Below are 25,179 nucleotides of genomic sequence, written 5' to 3'. Positions count from 1 at the left end.
TCTGCGCAGGCGCAGACCTTGACTCGCAGCTGGTGACGCATTCCTGCGCGGACTCGGGCCCCGAGCGAACGTCGAATCACGTAACTCAGCCCGAACGGCCGCCGCAGTCGGACGTGCGCACGCAGCCCCCACCCCCAGCCACGGGAGGGGGCGGGGCCGTCTGGGGGCGGGGCGGGCCCCGCGGCGACCAATCGGCGGCGCCCGTGCTGTTGTCCCGCCCCGCCCAGCCGGCCGTCGGTCCCCCGGGGGCCTGGTCCGGTGGACGCGCTGTAGCGGCGGCGGCGACGCCGGCTGGGAGGTGAGTGTGCGGCCCGCGGGCCGTTCAGGCTGCTCGCGCCAGCCGCTGCCTCCCGACTTGTCCGGGCGTGGCGAGCTGGCCGGCCGCGCGTGCCCTTGAGGAGAAGCGGCGGGCCTTGGGGGCGCAGGAGTCGGGGGCGGCCCCGGGGTCGGAGGTCCAGGCCCAATCACGCGGGCGCCGTGAATGCCTGCGGCCCAGCAGGCACCGGATCCGTTTGCAGAGGGTGCGTGTGTCCCTCTGAAGTGTGCGGGTCAGAGGGGCGGAGGGGGCGGGGGCGTGCGCCGTCGGAGCGCGATGCGGACCCGGACGCGGCCGGCGGGAGCGCCGCACCCTCCTTAGTGCGGAGGAGCGGCGGAGAACGGCCGGCGGGAGGGAGATGCTCGGGGACGGAGGTGCGGCCGGGCGCCAGCCAATTACAGTGGGAGATGCAGCTGTCACCCAGGCCAGAGGATTCTTGTCGCCATGATCGCTGCCTTCCCTTCCTGTGCTGAGACAGGATGGGAAATCATGCTCAGAAACCACTTTATTGATTGACTCAAAAATCGCTGTCAGGCCGCCTGTAGGTTCGCACGTCTGCTTAAGGGCCCGGTTGGCCGAGGTTTGGGGAAGTGGAGGGCTGCTGGTGAGGATGGACATCAGGTTGAGCGAGCCCTCTGCAGCCATTTCTCCGAGGCTGGGGCTGGAATCAGTGACAGTCCTTGGCATAGTGTACCGCCCCTCCCCCGCCTCACCCATCTAAGCTTGGTGGGTGTTTTCAGTTGACTATGGAGTCTTCTTCCGGTGACTGCTCAGGCCTCCTGGATATCCTTGTTACAGTTGAACTCTCAGAGGGCAGTCTTTTTTCATGTTTGGGGGTGGCTGGTGGTTGTAGGAAGCCAACTGTAGCCCCAGGTACTGGAAATAGTATCACTGGTGGGACTGGAGAACTGGGTAGAGGTGAGGCTGGTTTTCCAGGGAAGATGAAGACAAGTTCTGCCCTAGACATGTTGAATCTGAGGCAACATCTAAGATCTGGCTGAAGGGGGTTATTAGGAGGACAGGTACTTTGGACGGGTGGTGGAGATTTAGGAACTAAAACGTACTGTGAGAAGGAAGGTAGATTCTAGAGCATAAGGTTGGGTGCATCTTGAGAAAGCACCTAGTCAGGGAGTCTGAGGAAAAAGTAGCTCCATTAAAGCAGAAGTGACCCATGCTGCTGTGGGGTGCCACGGAAGCCAGGGGGAAGAGACCTTGGAGTGGGGAGTGCAGTCTGCAGTGTCCACAGGTGTGGAAAGATCTAGGGAGGAAAAGCAGCTCTTTGCATTTGGCACTGCTGAGGTGAGGGGCATGTTGAGCAGTTTCAGTGTGAGTCCAGAGTCCCACCAGGCCCAGGCTCAAGTGGCAGCCCAACCACTTACTCTTATCTTGTTAGTTACTCTTCTGTGAAGTGGGAATGGTAATAGTGACAGTGGCACCTAGGCCTGGTGTATGGGAAGCCAGTAGCAAGTAGCTTACAAGCCTCAGGTGAGGCTGTAAGCACTTGGCATGTTTGTACTCACTGGAGCCTCATGGGCTCTGGCAGTTTTCTACAAAGGAGCAGACTCAGGTTCAGAGAAATTAAGTTACTTGCTCAAGGTAGCACAGCTCGTGAAATTATTCTCGTAGAGTAGCGGTAATTCACTTATGAGATGTTTAGGGGTGCTGGAAATGGCCATGGATTGTGGACTACTTTTTCATGAAGTTTTCCTCATGGAAAGTAGTTTTTTATTTAGTTGGTTGTTTTCTTTTTTCCTTTTTTTTTAAATTTATTTATTGTCAGAGAGAGAGAGCGCGTGCGTGCACACAAGCAGGGGAGCGGCAGGCAGAGGGAGAAGCAGGCTCCCTGCTGAGCAAGGAGCCCGATGCGGGACTCGATCCCAGGACCCTGGGATCATGACCTGAGCTGAAGGCAGACACCTAACTGATTGAGCCACCCAGGCGTCCCAAGTTAGTTGTTGTCTTTCTTTCTTATTTTATTTCTTTATGAGAGAGAGAGAGCATGGGGGGGGGAGGAGGCAGAGGGAGAGGGAGAAGCAGGCTCCCAGCTGAGCAGGGAGCCCGAAGCGGGACTCAATTCCAGGACCCTGGGATCATGACCTGAGCTGAAGGCAGTCAACCTACTGAGCCACCCAGGCACCCCACGTTGGTTGTTTTCAAAGGCAGACATGATTCTCTAAGGTTTGGTGGCCACGTGTTTTGTTTTAATTATTTGGTTTCCTGGTCAAAGAGCTAGACATTGTTGTTATAAATTCTGTTACGGTTTTGAGGTCTGTGTCCATAAACAAGTTAGAAAATGACCTAGATAAGCAATTACTGCTGTACTATATTTCATTAAGCATCACTTTGGTCAGTTGTGTTTATCATTGGGAGAAACCCTAGTAATATTTTTTGTGTGTGTGCAAACATTATCTTATGAGGGTGCATTAGGACTTCGCTTTAGAACCCGCTAAGAAGTGGTGTGATTTGTATCTTTAGCTGAGGAAAGCTACGTTTTGGCTGTTAATCAGTTTATATCCTCTAGAGAATTGAAATAATCCTAATTTTTAATCCTTTCACTTCAGTGTTTGCTCAGGCTTGAATAATTCTTGTTCTGTTTTCAGAGCTGTTATTAGAAAGAAGAAACATGGAAAGTGGCGCAGTTCTGCTGGAATCCAAATCCTCACCGTTCAACCTTCTGCATGAAATGCATCAACTACGCCTTCTCGGTCACCTGTGTGACGTGACTGTCAGTGTGGAGTACCAGGGCGTCCGCAAAGAGTTCATGGCTCATAAGGCGGTGCTGGCAGCCACCAGCAAGTTCTTTAAGGAGATGTTCCTTAATGAGAAGACTGTGGATGGTACGAGGACTAACGTCTACCTAAATGAAGTGCAAGTTGTTGACTTTGCCTCGTTTCTTGAGTTTGTGTACACTGCAAAGGTACAGGTAGAAGAAGATCGGGTGCAGCGAATGCTAGAAATGGCTGAGAAACTAAAATGTCTGGACTTATCAGAAACTTGTTTTCAGTTGAAGAAACAGATGTTAGAGTCTGTACTTCTGGAGTTGCAGAACTTCTCTGAGTCTCAGGAGGCAGAAGGGAGCAGTGGCTCCCAAGCTGCTGTTGCTCCTGACCCCAGGGCAAGTCCCCCTGGGGACAGTCCTCTCCCTAACGGCCTCGGGGATTCCTCCGATCCCCTAGTGGAGACAATCAGCAATGGTGTGTTGCCAGATGTGCCCCCGAGGAAGTCCAAGGAGAAGCCAGACAAGAAAAAAGATGCAGTCAAGCCTCCCTACCCGAAAATCAGAAGGGCCAGCGGAAGGCTGGCTGGAAGAAAGGTGTTTGTGGAAATCCCTAAAAAGAAATACACGAGAAGACTGCGGGAGCAGCAGAAAAGCGCCGAGGACGACATGGGGGACGCCTGTGGCCCCCAGGACCCTGACCCGGAGGCCATGGGAGCAGAGATGGAGCCCGTCCCAAAGCGTGAGGAGTGCGGTGTGGGGGTGGAGGCGGCACAGGTGCTGCCGAAAGCAGGCAGCAGGGAGGACGCAGGCCGCGGGGAGGGGGAGGACGACGACGAGGACGAGGAGGGCGAGAAGAGGAAGAGCAACTTCAAGTGCACTATCTGTGAAAAAGCCTTTCTGTATGAGAAGAGCTTCCTGAAGCACATCCGGCACCACCATGGGGTGGCCACCGAGGTGGTTCATCGCTGCGACACGTGCGGCCAGACCTTTGCCAACCGCTGCAACCTCAAGAGCCACCAGCGCCACGTGCACAGCAGCGAGCGCCACTTCCCGTGCGAGCTGTGCGGCAAGAAGTTCAAGAGGAAGAAGGACGTCAAGCGGCACGTGGTGCAGGTGCACGAGGGCGGCGGCGAGCGGCACCAGTGCCAGCAGTGTGGCAAGGGCCTGAGCTCCAAGACGGCGCTGCGGCTGCATGAGCGGACGCACACAGGCCACAAGCCATACGGCTGCACCGAGTGCGAGGCCAAGTTTTCGCAGCCCTCGGCGCTGAAGACCCACATGAGGTAGGGTCGCGGCCGCCGGGCCAGGGCCGCTGCGAGGGTGCTCTTTGCCCACAATGCGGCCTGTTTGTGTGCTGGGGCTGGGGGTGTGGAGAGATGGAGGTCGTGCTAGGGTTTGACCGGCGTGGCTGTGTCTGCAGACGTTCCACTTCTTAATTTGTGCCCTCTAGAAATTGGCGCGGTGGGGCTGCTTTGGGACATCTGTGAATTCTCTTCTCCACTCAGCCTTCCTACAGGCCCCAGGCTGATGGCTGTCCCCCTCACCCTGTGCCCAGTGCCAGCGCAGAAGCCTGGACACGGAACCCAGGCCCCGCCTGTCTTGTTGCACGACCACTGCAGGCCAGGCTTTCCTGATCCCAGAGTAGCCTCTGGAGCTTACGGTGCCCGCCATGCTTATGCTTGAGGGCCATTCGGGCTAATGACCATCATTGCTGTTTTCCTGACTCTTCATTTAGAACTTGGGCCTGTGACCAGCTGGGTCCCACGGTCCCATTAAAGACCTCCATGTGAGGACGTTTAGGGCTTTAGGACACTCTGGTCGTAGGTGTTCGTTCTCGGGGCTTGGAAAGTGCCACTGGTTAGTCTAACCTCCAGCATCAGGACAGTGTTTTCTGTTCATAATTTTTGAACTATAGGTGGAGTACACCAGTTTTTAAATAGGTTTACTTCCAGTGCTGACTGTTTGCGCTTGAAATCCAGACAAGCAGTTTCTCCTCTATTGTAGACCTGCTGTCAGGCTGGGGCGTCTTTGGGGTGGTCGCATGGTGTTCATTGTCTTTTTACTCTGTGATCAGTTAAAACCTTGGTGTAGGAAGTGCGCAGTGAGTCGTGGTTGATGGCTGCTTCATACTGGTTGTGAAACTCAAATGCTGGTGCACGCTCCTCAGAAACCAGCTTTCCTTAGCATTTTGAGAACCGTTCTTTCTGGACTGGTCACGTCGTCTTAGGAATCGACGGTAATGTTTTTGATCGCATGGTGCTTGGTCAGCCGTAGTCCCCAGGGTGTCTGTGGTCGATTACTCTGATGAGGAAGCTTTGCAAATACTGCACGGTACTATTCAGTGGTGAAGAGAGCGAGCAAAGGCGAGTGTCTGCTGGCCAGGGCCGTGCAGCACCCCCCGCCCGGCTGGCCTCCCACGGAAATGGACTTGGGGATGGAGGTCGTGGGCCTGTGTATTTCCACTTCAGCCATTCCCATTCGGTCTCTTGGAATAACCATCTTTGCAGGCTAGCGTGGAAATTGTATTGCAAAGTGAGCTTTGAGATACATCCTAAGTTATCATCTGAATGTTGTACTTTCAGAATTCATACAGGGGAAAAACCTTTTGTCTGTGATGAATGTGGTGCAAGATTCACTCAGAACCACATGCTGATTTATCATAAAAGGTGTCACACAGGTAAATACTCAATGCTGTTGTGATTGAATGTCTTTCTAGCTGTAGAAGAAACTGCCATTTAATTTAGAAGTTGGCATCTACCAAAGTGGTGCAGGCTAAGGCCATGATAATAGCTTTTCCATCTCATAAGTGAGCAAAAACGAACAGCTCACACATGCCCGGGGCTCTGGTGTTGGCATGCTCGTGGCGGCAGCCTGTGCACACTGGGCGGTGGGAGCCGGCATGCGAGTCTGACATATCAAGAGGTGTGAAACAGCTCCTGCTGTTCTAGCCCCAAATTCCATTTCCAGGAATCTGTCTTAAAGAAATTGTTCAAAATATGGGAAAAGCTATATGCTGTCATTCCCCTTCTTGCTCTCCCTAATAACAGAGCATTGGAAACAGCCTGATTGTCCAACCACAAGGAAGTGTGGTTCAATAAACTGGTAAATCCATCCCTTCCCGGTGCCTGATGGGGCCACTCCCAGGGCTCTGAACATTAGGAAAAACACCTGTGCTTGGATGTGGACTGGAAAATGCACAATTATGCAGACAGCTAGTCCCAGCTACATTGAAAACCTGCACTTAAAAGACTGGATGAAAATAAATTGCTATATAATGTTTGAGGTGGTGGGATTATCTCATTTCTATTTTTCAAAATTTTGTGATATGATTTTATTACATGAGGGAGAAAATTTAAGTTGACTTTATTCAAATTCAGCACAGCAATGCTGAGGTTCAGAACCTTGTATAGGATACAGAATCTAACTGTTGTATACTGCTGTTATCATACTAACCCAGTTCTTTCTTGCTTGCACTTAAAATTTTTTATCTCTAAACACCGCCATATGAGCCTCAAGTTCAAACGCAGGCGAGGCAGAGCTGAGGCATTTAACGATGGGAATTACTGAGACTCTAAAATGAGAATTGGTGCCTAATGGAAGATTGAGGGTGGAGGTGAGGTCAGGTCTCACTGAAGCATTATGCGAGAACCAGTCATGTGATGAAAATATTAATGTACTCAGGTTCTGTTAACGCCAGTATTTTTATTTTGATGTTTGTAAAGTCAGGGGTACACCTAATAATTGGATGAGTCTGATTTGTGGGATTAAAAGACTCAAACTATACAACATGAAGTGGGAACATTTTTCTCCTGTTCTGTAACCCAGCCCAGGTTAATTGGAGTTGCTGCCCCAGAGCAGCCATTTATACGTGTCCAAGTAAAAACTTCCTCTCCTCTCAAGGGGCTTTTGCCCTGATAAAGTGCCACGTGAGTGCTGCTTTGAAAAATCCAACAATTTCCCCAAACAGGTTGTAAGGTTAATTTCTTGTTTGGAATGACTAAGTTTCCAAAATGTGGGCTGCCTGAATGATCTAATTCTAGGCTGGTGGAATCCTTTTTGGGATTCCCAAGGCTATTTTACCTGAACTTCCAGGAAGTAGCAGGCATCTTACACAAATAGGTGTTCTAGGACAGTTTTAACTAGAAGATGTAATGTGCTGCCCAGCACGGTGCTTCTGAGTTCATATGTGTTCTAGAGTGTGGGCCAGCTTGTCAAGTGTTCTGGTGCCTGTATCATTTCTAACTTTCCGTCTCATCTTTTCATGTAGGTGAAAGACCTTTTATGTGTGAAACATGTGGCAAGAGTTTTGCTTCTAAGGAGTATTTAAAACATCACAATAGAATCCATACTGGATCCAAACCCTTTAAATGTGAAGTTTGTTTCAGGACTTTTGCCCAGCGGAATTCACTCTACCAGCACATTAAAGTCCATACAGGTATGGCTGGCATGTCGTCAGGGAAGGGAGTCCAGTATGGCAAGGATAATGTCCCAAAAGTTTTTGATTTACTAGAAAACTATTTGGAATTTAGCATTGTTCTGTGTGTCATAATAGCATTTTTAAATTTCTGAGTTTCTAAATTTAAATTTTAAATTTCTGAGTTTCTAAATTTCCTGGAAACAAAACAGTTTCCAGGCCCTGACAAACTGGAAAGGTATGAGTGTTTGGATGTGGATATGCAGACATTTTTAACATTTTCAGATTAGGAGTCAGGGTAATGGTCTATACATATTCGTGTACACACACATAAATTCAGTTATAATGGGACTTGGAATTTTATATTCTATTACTGCGGAAAAAGGTGAACTTCTGTAGACGTAGTACCAGCTTTTGGCTTTGGCCCTTTTTGGGTGTAGACCATAAATCCTGGTACTAGAGGGATAGATTTGTACCTGTCAGTCGACTCTCGAGTCGTTCCCAGCGTAGCCTTCCTGCAGCTGCTTGCCAGTGGGCTCCCAGCAGCATGACTGCAGAGCGTTTCAGAACTCAGCACAGTAGGCTGGGGAGACCAACCAGTGGCTTTCTTCCCTTCCCATCTCAGGGGAACGTCCTTATTGCTGTGACCAGTGCGGGAAGCAGTTCACCCAGCTCAACGCTCTCCAGCGTCACCATCGCATCCACACGGGGGAGAAGCCATTCATGTGTAACGCGTGTGGGCGGACATTCACCGACAAGTCCACTCTCCGGCGGCATACCTCGGTAAGCAGTGGCGTGGCTTCTGCGGGGCCCGTCGCTGGTCCCCAGGTACACGTAACTCTAGGCAGTCAGAAATGCCAGCCATCATTCCATACGGTGGTCATAGAAGATAGCGGGCCTTTCCTTTTCAGGTCTTCCCTGCAGGGAGTACATTCACAGTGTGAACGGAGAACCTAGTCTCAGGGCCCCAAAGGCACAATCTGTGATAAGTGCTTCTTCACTGTGACAGTGGTGGGAGAGAGAGATTTGGCCATTAGTGAAAGGGTATTTTGCTATGGTGGAAACTAAATTTAAGTTGAAAAGAGACCATTGTTTTGAAAGATGCATTTGTTCAGAGACATGTTGTGACTTCTGTTTTGTGTTTGATTTGTAGATACATGATAAGAATACTCCATGGAAGTCTTTCCTTGTTATTGTAGATGGCTCACCCAAGAATGATGATGCGCACAAGACTGAGCAGCCAGATGAAGAATATACGCCATCCAAACTTTCAGATAAATTGCTGTCTTTTGCAGAAAATGGCCATTTTCACAACCTCGCCACAGTCCAAGGCAGTGTACCCATGGTGCATGAGAACAGTTCTGCAGACACGGCCTGCAAGTCGGATGATTGCGTGGTGTCTCAGGACACGCTGCTGGCCACCACCATCAGTGAGCTTAGTGAGCTGACTCCGCAGACAGACCCGATGCCCGCACAGCTTCACTCGCTGACCAACATGGAATGAGAGCTTAGTTAGCTGCCAAGCAGATCCTATACTGCTTCTCCACGTGTGTGATTGCTGTATGCAGGTTAATGTCAGGGGCTAAGACGAAGAACTGTCTATGGGCAGAGTGGGCAAGAATACCTTCTGCACATTTTCCTGAATCTCTGCTAACTTGCACGTGTTTATCAAAGCATTTTTAGAGCTTACCCTTAAAAATCCCAGTCTGCATGATCTCAGCCACGCTTGATCGACAAACAAGGCAGTTAACATGACCTCACTGGATCCTGGTGCAGGTTGTGTGCGTAACACTTGTCCTGATGTGTAGGAAGTTTGGACAACTACGTAACTGTAGAATACAGAGCCCTGGCCCAGCTCATGAAGTTACTGTTAGTGATCTCCCTGGTCTCTCAGCCTGCCTTACCCTTCTGTGTGGGTTTAGTTCTCTGATAATTTTAAGCTATTTTTCTACCAAGCTAAAATAAAACTGGGACCATGTATTTTCAGCTCTTTCTTGTTGAATGGAAGCAAGTCCGTTTTGCTCTGGGGACCCTTGAGTTGGACTGAAGAAATGGATGGTTGCATTCATTCCCCTCCACCTCCTGTCTGTAGGCACTAAAAAAGGAATGACAAATTGAACACTTGAAAAATGGCTTCGTATAATCTGTATTCACAGCACATTCGCAGCTAGGGAGTTGGCCATAGGATAACTGCTGAAATGAAGTGTGGTTGTTGGGTTTCATTCCTAAAGTCTGATTAGATAAAAGCTGTCCTACCAAAGATTCTAGCAGCAAATGGTGTAGTAGGTTTTGCAGAGGTGTGAAAGTGAAGAGGCTTTAGAACACTTGAAACACTGTGGAGTCCTTTTATTCACAAGTAGCAATGAGGTGATCTGGCAAATCTTAGAACACAGAGTGTTAGTATTTTTGGCTAGGTTTTCCCGACTTACTCTGTGATTTTCAGAAACCTAGAATTTCTCATTTACGTATCAGCAGCTTGAAACAGCCAAGTAATTCCCACGCATTTGTTTCCTTGGGAACATGTGAGCGTATAAGCAGAAGGGACCAAAAGCCTTGGAGTGTCTTTGATTATGCCTTAAGAGTGGGTTGTGAAGAACCAGGAACTTTGTTTTCAGTGCTCCTGTGGCTGGCTCTGCTGGCCTTCTGCTTAAAATGAATTTGCAGTGAAGTTAATTCTGCTGTATTTGCTAAGCCCAATTCTTGGTTCCAGTGGCTTGGGTGTGTTGCCGCATGCTAAGTGCTTTGACTCACATGTAACCCTAAACATAATAATTTAAAGAGAGAACCCCGAAGAATTCTTTTGTTCACTAGTTGCTCTTTTTCTTACGTTTTAATTTATTAAACTTGCTGTGAAAACGTTCACTTTCTGAGAGAAAGGTACTTTATCCTAAGTTCCAGGATGAAGACACAGCTGCACTATGCCAGAAACTAATGTGGGAAGACTCTCCCTAAATGCTTATTTTGTTCTAACTTGTAACATGTTAATTAAATACTAAAGCCACTCTAAGATGTTTTAGAGGTGCTGATAACATGTTTCACACTTGCTCTTGAAGATGGCAGTACTGAATTTTCAATGATGACAGCATATCCTGGTTGTGTCTACAGAACAACAACAACAAAACTGTCACACAACCATTTTACTTTTGCTAAGAGAATGAGCCTGCTCAGCTGATGTACTGTTTCATGGAATAAAGTCATCTTAATGAGAAGGAGTTTAAATAATAGATTATTTTGTTACCTACTGGAAGAATTTTTGTCTTGAATTTGTTTCTTTAGAAATTCTACAAAAAATCGTTTAATGTGTTAATAAATGTTTGCTTTCTAAAAAGTTCGGCAGGTCTAGAGTTTATTTCCACTGTTAGAATCTAGTCTTTGTAGAAATAAGATTCTTAATTGGAACAAGTGTAATTCTCTTCCATTTCATGAGTAGTGAAATGTCAAATCAGGATCTATAGTCCTAGGACTAACTGTCTGGACTGCATAATGACTACACACATGAAAGCCTGGTGGTGAGGGACGCTGGCCTCTGCCTGCAGGGGTAGTATGCCGTGTAGTTGGTGCTGGGGCGGCTGCCGAAAGGCCTCTTCAGTGATGTGACAGTCTCCGTCATGGGTACGTCTCCAGCTAGACCCATTTCTCTGTCCTTAGGGCACGTCTCCAGCTAGACCCATTTCTCTGTCCTTCCCAGGAGGGTAAGGCTGCGTCCGAGAGCAGAGAAATGCAAAAACCCTGTAGAAGACCCAGCACAGAGGGATTTGTGGGTGTCGTGATTCCTCCTAATCCAAGTACAGTCCTGCTGAGAGAAAGCAAGGCTGGCCTCTGAGTATGTGGGTCCCAAAAGCATGATCAGAAAGTGCCCAGGGTGCGGGTGCTGCTCCTCCCAGAGCATCATGAAAGGCGACTGCGGGGGTGATTTAGTGCCCTCCAAACATTTTATGGGAAATGCTCTCAGCACAAAGTCCAAAGCATTCTGCCACCTTGGATTTTACCAAAATTTGTTGTACAGAATTTGAAGAAAAAAGCCATGTTGTGGTGGGGGTCGCTGGGGAAGACCTTTATACTAATTGACTTTAATAGAAATGTGGTTTTGCTGTAGGTGATAATCCAAACCAACAAATTTAAGTTTTAATTCTAACCTGTTCAGTTTTACACCTTGCCACACCAGGGACATATTTTGAGACCAAATGTATGCTTGTCTCTTTAACTAAACTTGATGGTGTTCATGTTACTTGAAGTAACGATATTGTTTCAGTGGGGAGTATGAGGCCTGGGGCACTCATGCAAAGGGTCATTTGTTCACTTGTACCCAGCAGGCCGCAATAACCAAGCAGGCTACAAACGTGTCTCAGAGGGCCATCTGGCATATCATCCTAGTTGGGCCCCAGAAATCATCTACTCACTTCTACCAATCTGTACAGGGACCCTTTACCACGGCTGGTAAAGCCAGGTTTTTAAACCACCATGGTGGCTTCCATTAGGAAAGGATTCTGAGAAGAGAATTTGAATGAGAACTAAATGAGAATGATCAACTTCTCAGAACGCCTAGACTGGAACAGCCTGTTCTACCATTCATTTTTTAAAACTTGCTTTGAATTATCTTTTAAGTTGTTGTGAATATATTGATGGACCTGACCACTGTTCTCTGAGGGGAGGAGCCGGCCCCGTGAGAGCTCCTGCCCCCAACCACATCCTCCTCCTCCCCAGAACTTGAGGCCCAAATGGCCTGTGGCTCGACCTACCCCAGGGGCATGTGTCGCCCCATACAGACATCCTGCAGAGTTACACGAACACCCGCACTGTGAACAGACTTGAGGGGCTTCAAGGTTCCTCACCCCTCCCCCCCGACCTAACAGTCTTCTAGAAACCCTGCCTCCCTGTACCTGGCAGGTGACTGGGGCCTAAGGTATGCCAGCAAGAGTCCCTTGCCAGGGGTGGCCAGAAGGGACGACACCGTGCAACCCAGTGACTGCACCTACAGGCTGGTACTAGGGCTTCCTCATAAACCCTCTGCTGGCAGACCTGCTGCAGTGCCCTGCATTTCCAAGTGATGGAGGTTTTGAGGTAGCCAAACTCATGTTTGGATGGATATTCAAAGAGCCTAGTGAATATTAATATCCATTTCCTTAAACCTTAATGGGAACAACTTCAAAGAAAGGAAACTACTCTTGATTTGTGTAAATTTACATAGGAAAGACCCATCAAAATATTACTCATAATTTCCACTTTATTTTCTGTACAGGGTGACATAAAACATACTCTTTCTGCTAAGGTAGAGTGATCGTCACATGGTTAGTTTTCACAACATAATCCTCCACTGGAGAGCACGAGGGAGGAGACCCCACAGTGCCCGACACCGCACTTGGCAGGCAGGGGCCCGCTCCGGGCCACAGCTCCCGCTTCAGGCAGGTGGGTCGCAGGCGGCATGCTGTGCTGCCGGGTCCCCCGAAGGAAGCCACAGAGGTTTGCATTTGGACATTTTAAATGCACAGTATCAGAGAAAACAATAAATGCACACACTTTGGTTACAGGGATGGCATCACACACGGTCACAACTGTGCAAAAATACTGTTTTCAAATCATTAAATAAAAAAGGAACTCACACAAGCTATAAAAATGTTGCCACAAAAAGCAAAGCTTTCCTGTAAGAAATTTTAACTGACTCTATGAACCCCAGATTTGCTAAAATACAAGAACCAGAACATAAATAGTCATTATATTTTATTCATAAAGAACATTCTGTTAACTCCTGAAAACCTAACTCGGGCCTCTGAGTCATGGTACTACCCTATGTTAAGGGGACATTTCAAAAGAAGGAAGTTTGGATAATGTTAATGGGACTTTTTCTTCTCATTTTCCTTTTATCTTCTGGCAGTTCTGTTCTAACCATTACAATTATTTTTACTCTTTTCATGTGAAGTATTAAAAACAAAAAATTCTTAACCCAGCCACTGATCCCAGTGTTTATTTCAAGACAAACCAGCAACTCTCCAACTGACAAAACAAAATGGTACCAGTACTGTTTTTACAAACCCCACCTCTTTCTCAGACAGGGATCTGACAGGGGACCATGATGAAAGCTAAAGGAATCCTCTTAAGAGCAATCATTTGGTTCCTACTTTCAGTGGTCAAACCAGACAGTCCTTTTAACAAGTGAAAACAAACCTTGCACACTAGTGATGAAACAAGCAGGCTGGCAGGCTAGGATTTAAATGCTCTCCAGATGGGACAGACTTATAGCCTGAGGACACAGGCAACAAAAGCACCCCTCATGCCTCACTTTCACAAAAGTGCATTTGGCTGGTTGTGGAACAGATGAGGCATAGGAACCCACTCTCTGCTCTAATCATTTCTTTGTAAGAAAGTCTGACAGGAAGTGAAGAAGTACCAAATGGGCTGCATTCCAAATTGTACTGTAAGTGATAGCCAGCTTTCTTCTAAGAATCCCAGAACTTTGAAGGAAGGAACATTCATCATATCCCAGGGTGCAAGGCAAGAATGTCCACTTCTTCTGGTCCATTTGGCCCACACTGTGACATCTCTGACCTTCCTCCCCACCAGGCTATGTTGGCAAAGGTGGCCCTACAACTGCAGCCAGGAAATCCACAGCCGCCTGAGGGACAACCTCCACTACCAGGCCTCAGCTGGCCCTTTCCAGCCGCCTGAGGGACAGCCTCCACTACCAGGCCTCAGCTGGCCCTTTCCAGCCGCCTGAGGGACAGCCTCCACTACCAGGCCTCAGCTGGCCCTTTCCAGCCGCCTGAGGGACAGCCTCCACTACCAGGCCTCAGCTGGCCCTTTCCAGCCGCCTGAGGGACAGCCTCCACTACCAGGCCTCAGCTGGCTCTTTCCAGCCGCCTGAGGGACAGCCTCCACTACCAGGCCTCAGTTGGCCCTTTCCAGCTACTTTCTTACTACTTTCTCCTTCATCTCAGCCCGACCCAAGCACCATCCCCTTGCCTTCCTCCACACTCAGCCCATTTCGTGGCCACACTCTCTACTTCTGCCCAACATAAGCCTACCAATCCCAGTGGAGGGAATCCAAAAATGACAACACCCTTCAAATGCCAGTTTCCATGTGACCTAACATGGGAAATTTCATTATCTGTCTTTAATGACAGCTACATAATTTAGAAAGACCCACAAGCTAGGACTGGCAAAAAAATGCATGTCAAACTTAAGTCAGTTAAGCATAAAAATACACACAGGGAAGATTCCAGAAACAAGACCATGTCTAAAGTACAGTATCTGCATGTAAGTTCATAAATCAATAGAGCACATATTATGTAAACCAAAACGACATACTAAATTCAAACATACAAGCCAAAACAGTTCCATTAGCCGAGAGGAAAATCAATTCTCCCCAGAAGCTGGTTGCCCTTCTTCCCCAACTGGACACATAGTAAACCTCTGTACTATATTTACCCCACCTAACCCATCACATTCCATAAAAGGGTAAAATTAATGACCCACTCTCTCTGCAGCCTTGAAGAGGATTCACATGGTGGTGGCACACCAGGCACAGTCTCAACGTGGGTAAGTGTATGAATGTGAAAGTAAGCAAAAGGGACATGCCAGTCAAATCACTTTTATGTGAATATCTCAACTAAAAGTGGAAACTATCTCCAGGAAAGGGAAAAACTGTTTTGTACAGATCTCTTGTGTGTAAAGGAGTACGAATCCATCAGACTCATCCTGACGTTCGCCCACACACATCAGCAAGCCCTGCCAGGAAACTCTCTTTTCTCACAACGTTAACTAAGGGATGCTGGCAGACCCCGGCTGTTCTGAATTTTCGCATGCATGTTAGCAAACACAACAATATAAAAAGCAAACAAATGGGTCACTAGCACCGTCAAAAGAATCATGACGACAACAACAAAAACCATTTCTAGGAAGTGAAGTCATAAAGCTCATTCTTAACAACCATCCCGAACTAAACATGTACACTTAAAGAATACATCCAGGTGGGAATTTATGGAAAATATGCAAAGCATCTATTACAATGATTAGGCTGGGTACTCCAGTCCAAGAAAATGACATAAAAATACATAACAAAGTTGAACACGGGCTCTGCAGATATCAAAATAACAGGAAAAAAATTCTGAAGTAGTTCTCAGAAAACTCTGGGGGCTCTGACAAGCATGAAATAGCCCATCACACCCACGATATGCACAGGAGCTTCCCAGCCGTCCGCTTCATGAAGACACAAACACAGGGAGTTTAAACACACAGATGGTTTGGCTCATGTGCAACAGAAGTAAGCCATTAAATGGGCATCCCATAAAGATCATGTGGCCCTAACATGAAACTAAAGAGGAGTCAGCTGCATGCCACAAAGACATAAATGTTCACTTTAGGTCCCCGTCTCCTTCTCCATCCCCTTGGATGGACTTTTTGATACGAAGCAACATGGTCGTGAGCCACTGATCTAAGCGAGATATTGAGTCAAATTCCTTCACCTAATTTAAAAAAAGAGGAACAGGAATTAGTCTATGGAAATACAACCAAAACACACACAAAAAAAACACCTCAAGCTGTTTAAACATTTCTAGTGATAATCCTTCATTTAAATCATTCATTCTAGTCTATAACTTTATTCGTGAAAAATGGTTTGTTTAAATCATTCATTCCACTTTATAACTCTTTTCATTAAAATGGTTTGTTCTGTGACTATCTGGATGGAACCAGTGACAAGTTCCTGTGCTTTTTAAACCGCTCTGTGTGCTAACATGCTGAGCTCCTAACTGCCTTTGTAACTGGAAGAGTATACTTAATGTGACAAAGGAAACAAGACCCTGTATAAGAAGGGAACATGGAAAATTCATAGTGTTCTAATATTCACTGAACATGCATCCACGTACTTGCAGACACAGGATGTGTGAAAGTGGAATTCCTTTAACTCATTTCAGTGCACTACCAGAAAGTGATTATTTCAATAGGATGCAAATGGTTTGGTAGCCAAAGTGAAACAGGAAAACATTCTTTTCCACTACTGCTTCAAAGCCATGAGTAAATTAAAGGAGAATACTAAGAAATCTGCTTGATTCTAAACATAAGATGGCAAATATGGGAAAACAGAAAACTAATGAGTATAAAAAAGTCTTCCATTTCTTTTATGCCAAGAATATAGCAAACTCTCACTGTTTTTATATTTTAAGCTGTACTTAACTGATTTTACTTTATACTTATTTATGGATCAGATTATTTTCAAAAGAAAACATTCAAATAGCAAATTTTAACAGTATGCGATAGTCTCTTAAATTTGCATCCCAGCCAAATTCAACATGGCTAATAGAATTAAGTAACTGTAAAGATTTGTGGGATATATAAAACATGACCTTTGGGAAATACAACTTAGGCATATTGGAAAAATGTTCGAATAAACATTCAGCACTCATACAATGAAAAGATGTTTCTGTAGATTAAACTTCCAAGAATGTACTGTACCCCGAATGCATAACTTACTGCTTCAGTGTAAGCTTCACTGTTCTGTTCTTCATGAGCTTCTAGAAGTTTCTGGTAGCGTAAGTATGGAAAAATTAGTTTGGTAGGCTAAAAAATTCCACCTATGAATAGATACTTCAAATACAGAAATAGCCTTAGTATCACATCAACTGATATTGCCAAACACCTTACAGAATAGAGAAAATACTCAAATATAAGCCATGAATTATCCCAAATCAGGGACCTAGTTTTTGTGCTCACATTTCTGAGTTGCTTGGTTTAGAACACAATGCTTATGTCCTTGACTCTGCTGGCATCTGAAACCTATTCTACAAAAGCAGGAGAGTACCAGTGCTCCTCAAAGAATTAGAGTTTCACTTTAGACCTGATCCCACCTGACAGCAAAGGCTTTTTTTTTCTTCTTCAAATTTGTGATGTTACTTACTTTCAGTAACTTACATTCCCTTGAATCAGTAAATGCTGGAAACATTTCCTCATATTTCTCAAGAGCAAGCTGAAAGAGAAAAGCCACTCATTAATGTCAAACTCACTGAATCAGGAAATAAAGCCCTTTCTATCTGAACATCTTACCACTTCAGTAAGATCTTTCTGCAGCCTATTTAATTAAATGTATAAGAAGTATGCTGTTAAACTCAACATCAAAATCAACACAGGAAACCCTATTCAATTTGAATTGCCACCTTCAGTTAAGAATAAATTTCTAAACCAGTTTTTCTGAATTAGGTTGCTGTAGAGAGGACAACATGGACCAAATCTAATTTGTAAGAACTCACAGACCAGGTGTCTGTTTCCACCCACTACATAAAAAAGCTCTTCCTTAACACTGTCCAGATTCCACATAAATCACAGTCAGACCTCTGTGCTTGAGTCTGGAGGGAAGGACGCCTTTCCTCTCAGCAGTTTTACTTCTGCTTTCCCAGCCCCAGACATGACGACAGCAAGGCCGCCCAAGTCTCTGCCTCTGGTCTCCCCAGGCCACATTCTGATGTGATTTTGGAGTTTGAAACAAAGACTGTTATTCCACTTTTATTGTCTCCTCCCTATGCCCCCTAATTTCTTTTTTTAAAGATAGATTTATTTATTTGAGAGAGAGCATGAGCGGGAGGGGCAGAGAATCTCCAGGAGACTCCCCGCTGAGCAGGGAACCTGACACAGGACCCTGAGATCACAACCTGAGCTGAGACCCAGAGTCCGATGCTTAACCAACTGTGCCACCCAGGGGCCCCAGCCGCCTAATTTCTTTAAAGCAAAACTACTGAAGGGAATGCAGCTAGCACTTCGGCAGTGGTTTCAAGATTACAGCTGGGATGCACAGCATAGTATTACTGTTATTATTATTATTATTAATGCATGCAGTTTGGTCTTACTATAACCAATATCACCCAACAAAGCATATCGTGAATGACAGAGGACCTGAGGCCTGTTCTCATGGTAAAGTGCAGCTGAAATTGGCACTGCAGGACTCTTACCTTGGCATTCAGTTCATCTACTATGAAGTGACAGAGGGCTGCTTTAAAGAAGTAGTCCTTTGCACTGTACTTCAACAAAGGATTATCCATGGTGTTTGCCCCAACCTAGGCACAGAAAGATTTAGATTTCAAGGGTTTGCCTTCTTGTAGTAGGCAAACTGATCCTCATCTGCCCTTTAGAAAATACTTGTGTATCTTACATCAGTTTAGCTATGAATATATTCTTTTAACCCAGTATCACACACTAGACAAGAAACAATATTTAATATATAAGTGCTAACCTGTTAAAAATGCCCCAGAAAACTTCTACTTCTACTTCCAGGAAGATGGAATAGACATTATTTTTCTCTATCCCTCCTGCTAAGAGCAACTGAAAGCCCCAGTCATTTTATATAAAACCAACATAAGGAGACTGAAAAGTAGAGACAAGACAGGAGACCAGCTAGGGACCTTGAGACACACAGAAAACACAGCAGGGAGTTCTCTGGGTTTTCGTTTTCTTTCACATATCCCTAACTTGGAACAGAAAAAGCCAGCAACCCGTAAATGCCACACTAGAAGCAGCAGAAAAAAAAAAGAAAGAAAAGAAAAGAATACACAGAAGTTTGCTTTCTCTAGCTGAAGGACCTGGAAAAGGGCAGCCTAGCAAGAAAGAAAAGTTTAGGTAATTACTGCTCTACTCTAGCCAAACACCACAGAACACTATGGCCCCACCCCTACTCACTTCAGTAAAGGCCCTAGAGAGAACTGAGATGTCAATGCTTTTGAGATGCAATTGTGGAGGAACCCCAAATCCCTGCCAAGGTGGCTTCACAAAGGCCCAGAAGGGAGCCACGCCTTCATCCCTGTCAGCTTGTAATGGCCCACCCTCCTCCATCCCTGCTGTGAGGCAATGGAGACCATGTGGGGAGCCTGGGTCTCTCCTCCACCCAGCAGGAATGAGGCATCATCCCTCATCTCCCAGCAGTTGTGGTTTCAGAAGAGGCCTAGTGGAGGATTAAGACTTCTATCACCACCCAGTAGTAATGAGAACAATCCCAATGTGGTGTTGGTGGAGGGCAAGAAAGGGTAGGAATGGCCGCCTCTGCCCAGCAGTAAGCAACACTCCCCTTCTGCTGCCAGAGCAGGGTCACAGGAAACCAGCTGAAAGAGAAGGTTTATTTATTTGTTTTAAGGAGAGAGAGAGAGCATGAGCAGGATGGGCAGAAGGAGAGGGAGAGAGAATCTCAAGCAGACTCCGTGCTGAGTGCAGAGCCTGACACAGGATTCGATCTCACGACCATAAGATCATGACCTGAGCCAAAACCAAGAGTTGGACGCTTAACTGACTGCGCCCCCCAAGCCCCCCTGAGAGAAGGTTTAAATATGATCTAGTCCAGCTGTCACTAAGAAAGGAGATCTTAAGCTGAATGAAAAATAACAACCAATAGATGACGGCTCTGAGGTGACAGAAATGTTAAGATTATCCAACAAAGATTTTTAAAGGAGCCCTTAAAAAAATGCTTCAACAAGCAATTACAAAAATGCTTAAAACTAAAGAAAAAACAGAAAGCATCAACAAAGAAAAAAGAAATTTCCAGCAAAAAAACCCCCATAAGATATAAAGAAGAAACAAATGGAAATTTCAGAACTGAAAAACACAATAACTTCACAAAAAGTGGACGGGTTCAACAGAATAGACAGGAGAGGAAAAGAATCAGTGAACTGATGACAGAACATTAGAAATTACTCAGTCTGAATAAAAGAGAGCAGAAAACAGACTGAAAAAAAAAACAAAACAAAAAACAAACGAACAGAGCATCAGGGACCTATTGGACTATAAAATAAGGTCTAACCCTCAGGTTGTCTAAGTCCTGGGAGGGGAGGACAGAGAGAAGGGCTGAAAGAGTAATTTAAGAAATAATGGCTGAAAACTTCCTAAATTTGGCAAGAAACATAAACCTACAGATTCAAGAAGTTTAGTGAAACCCAAACAGGATAAAAGCAAAGACACCCAAGCCAAGCCACATAAACTTCTGAAAAACTGAAGCTAAGGAAAAAACTTTAAAAGTGGCCAGAAAAAAAACAACACCTTACCTACAGGAGAAAAATAACTTGAATGAAAGTGGACTTCTCATCTCTCAACATGCTTCAGGAATGAAGGGGAAATCAAAACATTCCCAGATGAAGGAACACAAAGAATTTGACAGCAGTAAAACCTATCCTAAGAGAATGGCAAAAGGATGTTCTCTAAATGCAAAGGACACAATGAAAGAAGTAATCTTGGAACATCAGAAGAAAGAAAGAACACAATAAGCAAAATATGAGTAAATACAATGGGCTTTTCTTCTCCTCTTGAGTTTACTAATATGTTGGAAGATTGAAATTAAAATTATATCATTGACTGAGGTGGTTCTTAAATATGCAGAGAAAACAGTTAATTTATACTGAATGGGGAGGAAAAAGGGACAAAAAGTAAGACCTCTATATTTCACTGGAAATGATAAAATGATATCATCATCAGCTTATGATAAATCATGTACATGTTACTTAGAGCAACCACTAAAAACAGGTAGTCAAAGACATTTACTCGAAAACACTACAGATAATCAAGCAACCCACTATAAGGCAGGAAAAAGAAAACAGAAAAAAAAAACCCAGATAAATAGAAAACAATAAATAAAATGGCAGACTTAAGCCCTAATATATCAATAATTATATTAAATGTGAATGGTCTAAATATACCAATTAAAAGAGAGAGATTGGAAGAATAGATTAAAAAGCATGACATAACTATATGCTGTCCATAAGAAACTCACTTCCATTATAGTGATAAAGACAGGTTCAAAGAAAAAGGATGGGAAAAGATATATCACATAAATATTAACCAAAAGGAAGCAGGTGAGGCTATATTATCAGATAAAGCAAGACTTCAGAACAAAGAAAACTACCAGGGACAGAGGGGAACATTATATAATGATGAAAGTGTCAACCCACCAAAAAAACATGGCAATCCTAAACATGTATGCAGCAAACAAGAGAGCTGCAAAATATGTGAAGCAAAGACTGATAGTAATGAAAGAAGAGAGACAAATCCACAATCACAGTCAGAGACTCCCAACACTCCACTCTCAACAATGGATAGAGATAGAAAATCAGCAAGTATACTGAACTCAATAACGCCATCAACTGAGAAGATCTAATCAATACTACAGAACATGTTACCAAGCAACAGCAGTCTCACAGAACAAATGCCAAGTCAGACCATATTCTGGGCCATAAAACAACTTCAACAAATTTATAAGACTTGAAATCACAGAGTGAATTCTCCAGCCACAATGGAATCAAACCAGAAATCAACAGAAAGATAAAGAGGAAAACCTCCAAACACTTGGTAATTAAGCAAAACACATCTAAATAATCCACAGAAATCAATACATACAATGAAATAAATAAAATATACCAGAATTGTGAGACATAGTGAAAGCAGTGTTTAGAGGAGAACTTATAGCACTAAACATGTATACACAACAAAGAGGAAAACCAGTTCCTATCTCAACGCCCTAAAAAAAGTATAAAATAAATCTAAAGAAAATAGAAGGATGAAATAATAATATTAGAAATCAATGACACTGAAAACAGAAATACAGAGAAAATCATTGAATTCTACCAAATGTTTAAAGAACAAACATCAATCATTCACAAATTTTTCCAAAGAAGAGAAGGGAATACTTTCCAACTCATTCCATGAGGCTACTATTACCTTGCTACCAAAACCAGACAAAAATCTCACAAGAAAATTAAAGATCAATATCCTTATGAATATAGATTGAAAATCCTCCACAAAATACTAGCAAACTAACTGTGACAACTTATTAAAAGGATTACACATTATGACTATACAGTACAGGATTAATTTTCTCCTAAGTGAGGTCTTGCCTTTGTCTGTGGTTCCTGGGGTGTTATCTCTAAGCCCTTGCTTGGAACGGCCTGCTTGAAAGACTGTTTTTGTTTACCTGGGTGTCTCTGACAACACGGTTCAGCTGAACCGTTGGAGGGACTGGAGAATCTGTGACTGAGCCACAATAAAAATTCTAGACACCCAGTACAGGTGAACTTCTTCCCCTGTTGGCAATACTCCATGGATATTTTCATCACACATCATCATTGGGAGAAGTAAGTGCTACCTGTACAACTCCACTGGGGAAGGGCAAAACAAGTTCTACACCTGCAACTCTCCTGGACCCTGCCCTAAGCACACCTCTTGCTTTTGCTGATTTTAATCTGTATCCTTTGGTATAATAAACCATAACTGTGGCGTAACAGCTTTCACTGAGTCCTGTGAGTGCTTCTAGAGAATGATCAAACCTAAAGGTACTCTTGAAGAGCCCCAAACTTTGCAATAATCAAGAAGGATTTATCCCAGGAATATAAGGTTGGTTCTAAATATGAAAATCCATCAATGAAATACAGCATATTAATAAAGAACAAAAACCATACGATCATCTCAACAGATGCAGAAAAAAACACTTGACAAAACCCAATATGCCTCAAGGATAAAAACACTCAACAAAGGAAGAGAAGGGTACTTCCTCAAACTGATAAAGCATATCCACAGAAGCCCCACAGCTAACATCCTATTTAATGATGAAAGACTGAAAGCTTTCTGTCTAAGATGGGAATAAGACAAGGATGTGTGCTCTTGCTACTTCTAGTTACCATTGTTCTAGAAGGTCCAGTCAGGGCAAATAACAAGAAAATGAAGTAAAAGGCATCCAAATTGGAGAACAAGTATAGCTATCTGCAGATGACATGATTACATGATTTTGTACAAACAGAATCCCAAGGAATCAAAAAAAAAAACAAAAATCAAACAAACAAAAATACCCAAACCCATTAGAGTTAATAAAGTAGTTCAGCAGGGTTGCAGTGTATAAAACTAGCAATTAACAATCTAAAAAGGAAACTGAGAAAACAATTACATTTACAATAGCATCAAAAAGAATAAAATACTTAGGAGTATATTTAACCAAAGAAGTGCAAGGCTTACACACTAAAAACTTTAAGATATTACTGAACAAAATTAGAGAAAATCTAAATAAATGCAAAGGCAACTTGAGCTCATAGTTTGGAAGACTTAACAATGTTAAGACATCAATACTTTCCAGATTGGTCTACAGATTCAATGTAATCTCTTATCAAATTCCAGCTGACTTCTTAGCACAGACTGACAAACTGATCCTAAAATTTGTATGGAGATGACAGGGTCCCAGAATAGCCAAACAATCTTAGGGAAAAAAAGGATCAAAGTTGGAGGACTCACAGTTCATGATTTCAAAACAAAGCTACATGATCAAAACAATGTGATACTGGCACACAGACAGACACGTTAACCAACAGGACAGAATAGATGGTCAAACAGAGTATCAGTCAAATAACTTCCAATAAGGGGGCCCAGACCATTTAATGGCAGAAGGACAGTGTAGTCAACAAAAAGTGCTGGGAAAACTGCATATCCACAAGCAAAAGAATGAAGTTGGATCCTTACCTAACACTACATACAAAAATTAACTCAAAATGAATCAAAAGACCTAAACCTAAGAGCTCTAACTATAAAACTCTTAGGATTTCGTCCAAGTTAAAAACTACATGTCAAAGGACATCAACAACAGAGTAAAAAAGCAACCCACAGAATAGGAGAAAATATGTGCACATCACATATCCGATAATATCTAAAATATAAATATAAACGAAATATGAATATCTAAAATAAGAATTTCTAAATTCTTAAGAAATAAGAATTCCAAAATGTAATACTAAAAAGCAAACAACCCACTTCAAAAATGGGCAAAGAAATCGAACCATTTCTCCAGTGAAGATATAAAATGGCTAACAAGCGATTGAAAAGGGTCAACATCACCAACCATGAGGATAATGGAAATCAAAACCACAACGAATCACTTCATACTCATTAGGGTAACTATTACCAAAAAAACCCAAAAAGTACTGGTGAGGATGTGGAGCAACTGGAATCCTGGCACATTGCTGGTGGGATGTAAAATGGTGCAGGTGCTGTGGAAGAGTCTGGCGGTTCCTCAAAAAGTTAAAAAAAGACCTGCCACATAAACCAGCAATCCCAATCCTAGGTATATAACCGAGACAACAGCAAGCCTCCCCTCACAAAAACATGAACACAAGTGTTCAGAGCAGCATTATTCATAATAGTTCAAAAGTGAAGAAAACTCAAATGATAAACATTCACTGATAAACAGGTAAACAAACTGTGGAATATTACTCAGCTATGAAAAGAAAGGAAGTATCATTACATGTTAAAATAAAGAACTTTGAAAAAACTATGCTATGTGAAAGAAGTCAGTCACAAAAGGCCACTTATCCTAGAAGGCCTAGAATAAACAAATCCATTGAGACAGAAATTAGACACTGGTTTCCAGAGACTGGGAGGAGGGGAGAATGGGGTGTCTCCCCAGTGGTGGATAACGAAAATGCCTTGGAATTAGGTGCTGGTGATGGTTACACAATTCTGTGAATATATTAAAACCCGCTGACTTGTATTCTTTACCAGGATGAATTATATGATGTGTGAATTATATCTCAATTAAAAGCAAAATTAAGTAAAATGTATAATTAAAAAAGAACAAGATTCAGTGACTTCTGCCGGAAGTTGGTGAGACCGTAGCAGCCTCACCTGCTCGTAGATCTCGATGGCTTTCTGGTACTGCTCCAGCTGGGCGGCATACGCTGCCACTTTCAGCAGACACTTGTTAGCTGAACTGAAATCAAGAACCAGAGCAGAGCG

General features: G+C 44.2%; 2 protein-coding genes across 5 annotated transcripts in view; one reads left to right on the top strand and one right to left on the bottom strand.

Moving 5' to 3' along the window:
- The first annotated feature begins 226 nt into the window (after positions 1–226).
- GZF1 (GDNF inducible zinc finger protein 1) lies at positions 227–10,780 on the top strand. 3 transcript variants are annotated; one of them, XM_028123780.2, is made up of 6 exons: positions 227–298; positions 2,917–4,318; positions 5,618–5,712; positions 7,303–7,470; positions 8,075–8,232; positions 8,603–10,780. In XM_028123780.2, exons 2-6 carry the CDS (start codon positions 2,940–2,942, stop codon positions 8,951–8,953), a joined length of 2,151 nt encoding a protein of 716 aa, XP_027979581.1. In that variant the 5' UTR covers positions 227–298; positions 2,917–2,939; the 3' UTR covers positions 8,954–10,780. The 3 variants fall into 3 exon arrangements, with proteins under 3 accessions (XP_027979581.1, XP_087882810.1, XP_027979579.1); XM_088026684.1 differs by lacking the exon at positions 227–298 and adding an exon at positions 451–521 and having other exon boundaries at positions 8,649–10,780; XM_028123778.2 differs by lacking the exon at positions 227–298 and adding an exon at positions 451–521.
- Positions 10,781–12,655: 1,875 nt separating this feature from the next.
- NAPB (NSF attachment protein beta) overlaps positions 12,656–25,179 on the bottom strand; it is a 42,347-nt gene continuing 29,823 nt past the window's right edge. For both annotated transcript variants that reach the window (XM_028123709.2, XM_028123708.2), the window contains 5 exons: positions 25,069–25,153; positions 18,384–18,488; positions 17,339–17,407; positions 16,915–16,965; positions 12,656–15,908 (listed from right to left, as the gene is read on the bottom strand). In XM_028123709.2, the coding sequence (XP_027979510.1) occupies positions 15,798–15,908; positions 16,915–16,965; positions 17,339–17,407; positions 18,384–18,488; positions 25,069–25,153 (421 nt within the window). In that variant the 3' untranslated portion in view covers positions 12,656–15,797. The remainder of the gene's footprint in view (positions 15,909–16,914; positions 16,966–17,338; positions 17,408–18,383; positions 18,489–25,068; positions 25,154–25,179) is intronic.

Source organism: Eumetopias jubatus, unplaced genomic scaffold (assembly GCF_037043125.1).
Source record: "Eumetopias jubatus isolate StellerSeaLion01/CBP00866 unplaced genomic scaffold, mEumJub1_p1.0 scaffold_9, whole genome shotgun sequence".
Lineage (NCBI taxonomy): Eukaryota > Metazoa > Chordata > Mammalia > Carnivora > Otariidae > Eumetopias > Eumetopias jubatus.
The sequence above is the reverse complement of the archived record's forward strand: the minus strand, read 5'-3'. Positions and strand labels throughout refer to the sequence as shown.